Raw genomic sequence first — 10,115 nt, forward strand, 5'->3', positions numbered from 1 at the left:
AAACAACTGATTTCTGTCGCTGACAGTCACCACACTGGTGTGGTTTGTTGCTTCCCTTCATAATTTCTGGAGACCAGGGCATGTGTAAGGAGAATGTTATGGATGCAAACTCTCAGGTCCCACTTCAGATGACATGTATCTCTGTCATTCCAACAGAGTAGTAGTCAGCTCCCATCTCCTCTCTATCTCTAGGAAGAATTAGCTTTTCAGCTGGTAAAGATTTGATAAATAAAAATGTATCTTGCATTAAAAAATAATCAGTAAACATACTGGCTTTTCCATCTTTATTGGTCATTTCTATTTTTTTCATTAATTGCCTGTTCAGGGGTTTTGTCCATGTTTCTGTGAAGGTGTTTGTCTCTGTTTAGTAAATCTCTTGTATTTTGGGAATGTTAATCAAGCTCTCTCTCTTTTGGTCAAAAGTTGACAATATTTACCAGTTTGTCATTTTTCCATTTTATTCATAGATATTTTGATAAACAGATATTATATTCAGCTATCAATGTTTGTGATTTATTTATTACATTTAGAAAGACCTTTTCCAGTCAATTGAAGGTGAGCACATACATGAGTCTCTTTACTTGCTTACTTTTAACTCCTTATTCTTTATTTTGAAGTGTAGTAAGTACAGAGATTTATCATCTAAATAGTAAACAAATTATTTTAACATCAAGCATCTGACAACTCAAAACTGGTCTGGCACTATCAGCCAGCTCACAGCTAGGCGTGGTGCTCTTTTTTTGAATGTAAACAATTTCACAGAACACCAACACCAGACAAGGCCACTCTGTAACTGGGAGGTAATCTTGTCTGAGCACAGACAAAAACAAGGTCACTGTGCAAACTACAAAAATACCAAGCATCCTCCTCTCCTGGCCATTGTGAGTGACAGTCGTTCTGCACCAGTAACAACTTTGGCCTTGCTCTGGTCTGCCCTCCTTCTGGATGGGATTTCTAATGAAACCCAATTATAGAAGCAGCCCTGCTTCCCAACAGCAGACAATCCCAAACGAAGTACTACTTCCTTCAACACTCCCCAAAATCACTAACAAGAGTCTCAATGCCCTAATAAGTCCATTTCAACACCCTCTTACTGAGATGCTTTGTGGTTCACCATGGGATGCGCTCTTCCTTATTGCAAGAGGGAATACACCCAACTTGTTGAATTACAGATGTGTTCCTCATGGTCTGTGGTAGGAAGATTCTGGAAATGCTTTCTCAGCATATAGAAAAGCCCTGCATATTCTTGGTTCCATTTCTAGTTTAAATATTTTCCAGTTATCTTTTCTTTTTTTTCCCCCTCCTTTTTTCCCCCAGTAATCTTTTATAACACTGGCATCATACTTGATTCGACATCTATTCAACAAACATTCAGACTTTTTCCTCCATATCAGGCACTAGGCTGGGTGCTTGGGATATAACTGTAAAAGGGGTGACAAGAATCCTCCCCTTCAGGATTACGACATGTAAAAGGAAATAGACAATGGCGGATAAGGCCTACTTTTTTAAACTTGCTAAAAAAATATAAAGAACGCTCTTGTTCCCACACCCACACTCACACACTTATGCTGACAAAACCTGTTAAAGTTTTGGCCTTGGGAAGGTAAGGTCCACCTGATGCTCCAGTTGTCCCAGGGCTCTGTTTATCCCTCTCTCAAGTCATCCCTTGGTGCTGATATCTTGCCCTAACCAGCAAGAATGGGATCAGACTTCCAGTTTCTGGCCTGGCATGTAAGGAATATGTAAAAAGCTGAATGAACTGAAAAATCAACAACGCTTCTTAGACCCAGAGAAATGAGGTCACAGGGTAAACCACTGCTCACAAAATTTGAGTCACAGGCAGATATGAAGAATCACAACTTACCAAAGCAAAAACCCACAGGCAGAAATTACCAGTGCCAGGGTAGGAAAATTGTGAACTGTAATTCATGAACTTGTGTTGACAAGTCTGAGAGTTAAAAACTCCAGGAGGATTCAGTCAGAGAGGGTCTCCACACTTTAATGAATCTTACCTCCAGGAACTCTACCAGGGTCTCACAGTGAAGATTACAGAAAAATCCGCTCCTAATTTCAGTAGGGAGAGGGGAAAGTAGCCATTTTGAAATACACCAGAACATTCTACCTTTCACTAGAACTATCTTCAAGAGAAACTATTTTAGCAGAGCCTAACTGATCTGGGAGATTGGAAATACTCAATTCCAGCCCTCTCAAGCCATCCTGTCCCACCTAAGAGTGGGAAAAACTGAGAATTACTGGTGAAGTTTATAGCCCAGGGGCACAGGCTCAGAAAAAACCTGAGACCTAATCAGAGGACTATAGAACTCTTCTCCTTCCCCCACACTTCGACAGCATATCACTAAAGGCATATCCACCCAGGAATTCTTTTTACCTAGTACATCGTCTGGCTTTTGACAAAAAAATTACAAGATGTAATAAAGGGAAAAAAAATACAATTTGAAGAGACCGCAAGCATCAGAACCAGAGTCAGATATGGCAGGGATGTTGGAATTATCAGACCATATATTGAAACAAGTACAGTTATCAACCATGAATTTAAAACAGCAATGATTAATATGCTGAGGGCTCCCATGGAAAAAGTAGACAGCATGCAAGAACAGATAGGTAATGTAAGCAGAGAGATGGAAATTCTAAGAAAGAATCAAAAAGAGGGCCGAGTCCATGGCACACTCGGGAGAGTGTGGCGCTGGGAGCGCAGCGACACTCCTGCCGTGGGTTTGGATCCTATATAGGAATGGCCGGTGCACACACTGGCTGAGTGCCAGTCACGAAAAAGACAAAAAAAAAAAAAAAAAGAATCAAAAAGAAATGCTAGAGATCAAAAACTAACAGAAATAAGGAATGCTTTTGATGAAACCATTAAAAGACTGGATAAGGTTGAGGAAAGAATCTCTGTGCTTAAGGAAATATCAATAGAATCTTCTAAAACTGAAAAGCAAAGAGAAAAAAAGACTGAAAAAAAATTGGAATATCCAAGAAGGATGATACAACTACAAAAGATATAACCTATAGGTAATGCGAATACCAGGACAAAAAGGCAACAGAAGAAATAGTTGAATCAATAATGACTGGAAAAAAAAAAAGACTGAGAACTTCCCCAAATGAATATCAGATACCAAACCAGGGATCCCGGAAGCTCAGGGAACACTAAGCAGGATAAATTCACCACCCCTCAAAAAAACTCACAAAAAACTACACCGGATCATAGCTTATTCAATCTGCCGAAAATCAAAAAGAGTAAATGGAGTCCAGATTTCTACCTGGAAAACAAGGGGAAATAAAATGGGGAAAGTGGAAAACCTAAATTCTTACCATTCCTGCTGTCCTCAGAGCTCTCTCGCTCCGGGGCAAAGGTGGCATGAGGCGAGGGATAAAGGGAGTTTCCCATGGTACTTGGATACTTGGAGCTGGGAAGTCACATGCTACATTAATCCCCAGCGCCAGACAGCCCCCCACCTCGCTGCCTCACTGCTCTCTTGGAGCCCTGTGCTGGCTGGGGCTGCTTGGGTGCTCCCAGGGAGGCTCGCAGCTGCGAACAATGGGCAAGAGCGCGGGACCCCCTCTTGCCCTGGGGAGGAGGCTGCAAGGGTCTGCCCCAGAGAGATGAACATGGGGTATGAGACCTGGTTGAGCCTGGAGAAGCGGGTGGTGCTGCCTGCAGACCTGGGCAGAGGCAGCCCCGTCTGGATAAGATGCAGGAAGGTTCCAGAATTAATGATGGGCAACACGTGTTGGTCTACAAAAATGTGTAGAAGTTACAGTGAACGACTTAAAATTTGCTTACACAATTGTATATCATAATTTTTTAAAGAAGTGCGTTGATTACTGAAGCAGATGTGCATTTTGATGGAAAGAGCTCAAAGAGTGCCAAACAAGTTAAACGCAGTTTCTTATTTTATCCCTCCTAAAACCTTGTGAACTGATAATTTGATTAGCTCCATGGTAAGGCAGAAAATCCAGTTGCTTTGAACTTCAAAATGTGTCCAGAGCCTCTTTGCTTCTGGTCATCTCCTTTATTTCCACTCTGGTCAAACTGCCCTCATTTCTCCCCTGAATCACTGCAGGAGCTGTGAACCCTAGGGAGCTATGAACCCTACACAGCAGTCAGGGTAGTTCTCCCTAAGTGAATCATTGTACAATATATGCATGTATTGAAACAACACACTGTACCCCACAAATATGTAAAATTAAAAAAAAAAAAAAGAGAAACTTTGGCAGATCATCAAAATCCTACCTCCTCACACTGGCCTGCCAGGCTCTATGGGATGTGGGCCTGGTTTCTTCTGGCCAACCCTCCTTCACTCTCTCCCTGGCTCCTCTCCACTCTAGAACTCATGCTTACCCTTTGCTCAGCTGTCTCCTTTGTCTAGAACACTTCTCTTCTCTGCCAACTTCAACTTCCCCAGGGCTGCACCATTGTGTGTGCACCCCCATGTTACCCAATATCCCATAGGCTCTCAGGAAATAAATGCAGGTCTCTTGAGAGAGAGATTGAATGGAGATTTTTAGTGCAGCATTTTCAAGGAGGTCCTTGTACAAGACATAGATCAAGAGATTATTTTCCAAGTCCCTCCAGAGTCTCTATGATGAAAACCTCCATAAAATCCAGTTCCTGCCATGATCTCTTCCTCATACCTCACTCTATCTTTGATGTCAATGATAAAGAGTTAAGCTGCCCCCAAACCTATAGATTGCATAGAGAAACCCATTTGTATCCTCTGTACCTTCCACAGTATTAAGCTTATAGGAAAACTATGAAAATGTTCTGGCTGTTTGAGACTACCTCATTCTGTGGTAATCATTTCACAATGTACAACATATATGAAAACATCACGTCATGATAACACCAAGGTCAAAGGTTCAGATCCTCATACAGGCCAGCCACAAAACAAACAAACAAGCAAAACCATCAGGTTGAACACCTTGAATTTGTTTGTATCACCTCGAATTGATAAACAAATGTTTATCAACCATACTTCAATAAAGCTGAAAATAAAAAAGTAAATGAAAACGTTCTGGCTTTTTTACACCTTGATACTTGGATTTCAAGTACAATTGTGAGAAGGCACAAAACTCTTTATATCGCTTATGTTAAATAAAAGTTATAGGAGAGCATTGTTTTGGACTAAGTTTCTGCACTAGGCCCCAGCAGACCAGACTAAAAATCAAAATGGAGCCACTACGCTAAAAGTTCCACATCGCCAAACCCAAACTAAGTTGTCGTCTGGCATTATGAGAAATCAGGAGAGAGAGAAAGAGCCAATTGCTCAAACAGGCCAGTTTAAATCTTCGATAGGCATGAAAATGAAGTACCCTCTGTTTTAATCCTTATGCAAAAGAAGTAATCTGATGTTAAATAATCAGTTATTTTTCAATTGTTCTGTCTCCCTGTCCCCACCTTGTAAGGAAAGTAACTTTGAAATGACCAATCTGCTTTTCGTTCTCTGCTTCCTTCAGTCCTTTTTCTATCAACATCTTTTGCTCAGCTTGTTGGAACACCTATTCTATTTTATGGAATGAAGTGTTGCCTAGTTGTAGAATCTCAATAAAGCCAATCGAGATCTTTAAATTTATTGTAATTTTGTCCTTTGACACTAATAACACATGATACATAAAAGTGAAGTTTGTGTTAAGAAAGTAATTAGTAATTAGTGAGTGCCAGGAAATGTTGGACTTTAACTTTGCCAGTGGCTATGATGGTACAGATGAATGAAGTGAAGTCAAGAGAGAGAAGAAACCTTGCCCAAAGTCACACAGCTCCTGTGTCAGACTCCAGCTCCAGCAACCACATTTCAGTGCACAAATGGGTTCTGAATTGATTCCCACTCCTGGTTCACTTTTAACATTCAATCCAGAAGAAAGGCTGCACCTACCAACCCTAGGGAGAGTGTAAATACTGTATCTGCTGGTTTGAAAACAACAGTGCTCAGTGTGGGGAGGATTCACTGTGAAGCTGATCAAATACCATCTGTAACCCTGGCATCTTTCTTCTGAGCATCCTAAATGTTTGCAGATTATTCAGCTCACAGCCTAGCCGCAACCAACCAGAAGGCCCAAAGAAGGCAGAGACGAGGAACAGAAGCAGCAGGGGAGCTTGGACAGAGGAAGGGGCAGACCAAGAGAGGAAGCCCCAGAAAGGTTTATGCACCTATACTCCCTATTTCCCCAGCATCTTCTTCACTGCCCTTGTTACCTCCCTGTTCCTCAGGCTGTAAATGAATGGGTTGAGCATTGGGGTGAGGATAGTGTAAAAGATGGAGGTGGCCCGGTCTCCTGCTGGTGTCCTAGCTGAGGCCCGCTGCATGTAGCTAAACATGGCTCCCCCATAGTAGAGGCCAACCACAGCCAGGTGGGAGGAGCAAGCGGTCAGAGCCTTCTGTTTCCCGTCGGTGGAGGGCATCTTAATCACAGCTGTGAGGACCTGGGTATAGGAAGCCACAATGACCCCAAGGGGCAGCAGCAGCATGACTGCACAGCATGCATAGATGAGGTCCTCGAAGAGCGAGGTGTCGGCACAAGAGAGACGCAGCAGGGCAGGGACCTCACAGAAAAAGTGGTCCACCTTGAGAGAGCCACAGTAAGGAAAGCTGAGGACTACGCCCACGTCAACCACACTGTCGGCCACTCCACCCATCCAGGATGCCACTACCAGGAGAGAGCAGACCTTCCAGTTCATGAGTGCAGGGTACCGCAGGGGGTGGCAGACCGCCAAGTACCGGTCATAGGCCATGACTGCCAGTAGGAAGCACTCAGCTCCTCCGACCATGACCACCAGGAAGATCTGAGCTGCACAGCCTCCCCTAGAGATGGACTTCCGGCCTGACAGGAAGTTGGCCGCCATCTTGGGCACCACTGTGCATGTCAAGGTCAGGTCCATGACAGAGAGCTGGCTGAGGAAGAAGTACATAGGGGTGTGCAGGCGCCTGTCAGCCCGGATGAGCAAGAGGAGGAGGATGTTGCCGACCAGGGTGGCAGTGGAGGCCCCAAGGACCAGGGAAAAGAGGAATAAGTCACATGCTGAGTGGTGGCTGAACAGGTCCGAAAGGATGAAGTCAGATTGGGAGGTGCGGTTCCAGAGCTCCATGGCTGTGACACTGAGAAACAAACAGAAGAGCAAACAAATAAATAAAACTATTTACCTGGCATCTCCATCGCTCAAGGAAATAAACCTGTTTCTTCTCAAGGACGGAGCCCAGATCCTTGACACAACCCCACCCTTTCCCCCTGCAGAGAAAATCCATTTTCTCTCAGCTACTGGGGGGGAGGGGTGTACCAAGAAAAATTTGATCCTTATTTTTCTAGAAAGGGGAGGGAGAGATTAGAGAGTGCAAGGAGAGATTAGAGTGGTGAATAAGTGGCAGGTGAATAGCTGTAGATTTAGGGAAAAGAGGCATAGGTTTAAAGGGAGGGAAAGTGACGTACTGGAGGATAAGAGACACCATGGAAAGAAAAGAGAGAAGGGTGGCAAATGTAAGGGCAAATAACAAATTGAAAATGAGAAGCTTAATTCTGTTTGTTAAAAATATGGGAAGAGGCTGGCTGGTTAGCTCAGTTGGTTAGAGCATGGTGCTGATAACACCAAGGTCCAAGATTCAATCCCACGTTCCAAAAATAAATAAATAAATAAAAACAAGGGAAGGGATTCCTCTCCACCCCTTATCTTAGAGCATTTACTTTAGAAGACTTGTAAGTTCTTCCTTTATGAAATGTATGTAAATCTTTTTAAAGCTTTTAAATACTAAATAAGTTTCTTGCCATTTCTGAGCCAGGAATGTCTTTCTCAAGGGCCTGGGAGCCAGATCTCTTTCAAATGGAATTATCAAGGAAGACAGTGCCTTTATCTCCTAGTCTCTATGGGAGGGTAGGAACCTCAGATCAGTGGGCACCTTGCTCCAACTTGCAAAACTACCTCCTATCATAAAGATGTGAGAAGTTTATTTTTCCTTTGGATAAAGCCAATTAACAGATGGTCTTATTACCAAGTGAATTTAGGATGAACTATGTGTGACAAATGGTGCTGTCAAGCCCTCTTAGTTGTGGACTAGTTACCTTGAGAACACGTATGTAATGGGTTGCATCTGCTTATCCATATGAAAGGGTGAGATTTCTTTCTGTCTTTGCAATCTCTTAGTGGACTGCCTGTGATGTGCATCACATTCTGGTTTAAAACTTATTCAATAATAAAACTGTTTTCTTTCTCTTCTACCTTTATGCAGAGGTTTTCTGGATTGGAGGAGGTTTTGTTTTTAATTATATTTCCCCCACAGAGGCAGGCAGTACAACAGAGCCAAAGTTAATGCCAAATGCATCATCAGAACCTCAGAACCTTAGAAGTGCCTCTCTGGACGTATGCCAACTACCCATCCTACTCTGCTACTCAAACTGCTGGGTATGTGAGGACAGAGACCGGGGACATGCCTATTTCACAGTTGTACACCAGTCACTTTGCATAGTGCCCAACCTAGGTGGGCACTAAATTGGTTAGAACTAGTTAATGTTCTTTCTTTCTTTCTTTTAAAAAGATGACCAGTAAAGGGATCCTAACCCTTGACTTGGTGTTGTCAGCACCACGTTCTCCTGTGAGCCACAGGCCAGACCAGAGCCAGTGAATGTTCTAAGATATATTCACTGAATTTACAAAAGAAAGAAAGGGCCAATGCCCACTCCTCAAATGATGGGCCTCCAAGGGGTGCTTTGTTGGAGTATGTAGTCTTCTGTGATGTCAGTCAGAATTCAATAATGTCTCCTATGATGTTGGTCAATGGGTCCAAAGTTTCAGTTAGATGGAAGGAATAAGTTTTAGTGATCTATTGCACAGCATGATGACTATAGTTAATAGTAAGTATTGTACATTTCAAAATTGCTACAAGAGAAGTTTTAAAATGATCTCCTCACAAAGAAATAAGTATGTGAGGTGATGGATATGTTAATTAGCTTGATTTAATCATCCCAGTGTATACATGTATCATAAAATCACATTGTACCCCATAAATATATACAATTATTTGTCAATTAAAAATTAAATTAAATAGGATTTTTAAAAAATATCTACTAATAGAAGCTGGAAAGACTGTCAAAGAGAGAAAAAGAATATTAAAACAGTTTGTGATAGGATATTTATGAACAGAAAGAAAGAAGCAAGAGAGATCCTTGGGGTCCTACAGTCATGACTGTGGTTCTCAGTCATGCTTATGTCTCTGAGAAATCCGGGAAAACGTTAAAAAATGCATATAACTTTGTCTGACCCCATGGGGTCTGGTTCACTAGGTCTGAATGAGACCCCATCATACACTTTTTTTTCTTTTTTGGTAAGAAGCTGTGGTGACGTACATGGTTTTTTTAAAAGCTCTCCAGATGATTCTGGTGGGGAGATAGGTTCACTGCATTCCGGTTTAGAGCAACCTGGGCACATATCTCTATTCTCATCTTGGTAGCCATGAGAAAGCTGTCTAGAGTCAGAAGATGGTGGAAGCAGATGGGGAAAAGCATAGGGCATAGCAAGTTATAGACATGTCAGCAAAGGGAGCCAGAGTGCAGCACAGGGAGGTAGGATCCCAGATCTGCATGGAACACAATCACAGACACCAGAGCGAGGTGGGCACATGTGTGGCAAGGGCCCAACAGCTCTGCCTGCCAACTCTGGAACTTGGTCCAGAGCCTGGAGAATGGATAAACAATGATAGCAACTTTGCCCTAGGAAACTAAGATTACCACCTTCCTTGTTTCCCATGCTGACAGCCTTTGTCTGTTGGCAGCAGGGAGGTGTCTCTGTATCCAACCTGACTCTCTCCAGGATGAAGCCTGAAGTCAGATCCGCTCCTCACAATTCCCAGTCAACTTCAGTCTCTCCTGTCAGGTCCCTCCTTAGCACCTACCACCCCCCTTTAGCTCCCACAGTTCACCTTCCACTGCAGTCTGCGAATCCACTCCTCAGGGCAATGGTGAGCAAGTGGCAGCCTGGGGAAGTCTCCTTACACGTGCTCTTCCCAACTTCAGGGCTCCATATGAACATGTATAGAACTAACCATCCAAGTAGTTCTATTTCTTTCCTTCTTTTTTTTAACAAAAGATGATCGGTAAGGGGATCTTAACCCTTG

At 42.9% G+C, this 10,115-nt stretch overlaps 1 protein-coding gene across 1 annotated transcript; it reads right to left on the reverse strand.

Annotated features, from left to right (window-relative positions):
• Window positions 1-6,175: 6,175 nt before the first annotated feature.
• On the reverse strand, window positions 6,176-7,102 carry LOC134370666 (olfactory receptor 2M2-like). The gene has a single exon (XM_063087694.1). It carries the CDS (start codon window positions 7,100-7,102, stop codon window positions 6,176-6,178), a length of 927 nt encoding a protein of 308 aa, XP_062943764.1.
• Between the last annotated feature and the right edge of the window lie 3,013 nt (window positions 7,103-10,115).

The sequence above is a fragment of the Cynocephalus volans genome, chromosome 2 (assembly GCF_027409185.1).
Source record: "Cynocephalus volans isolate mCynVol1 chromosome 2, mCynVol1.pri, whole genome shotgun sequence".
Taxonomy (NCBI): Eukaryota; Metazoa; Chordata; class Mammalia; order Dermoptera; family Cynocephalidae; genus Cynocephalus; species Cynocephalus volans.

Bases quoted from the DNA above. Each gene is read 5' to 3' on its own strand.
- LOC134370666 (XM_063087694.1), bottom strand. From the start codon at position 7,102: ATGGAGCTCTGGAACCGCACCTCCCAATCTGACTTCATCCTTTCGGAC.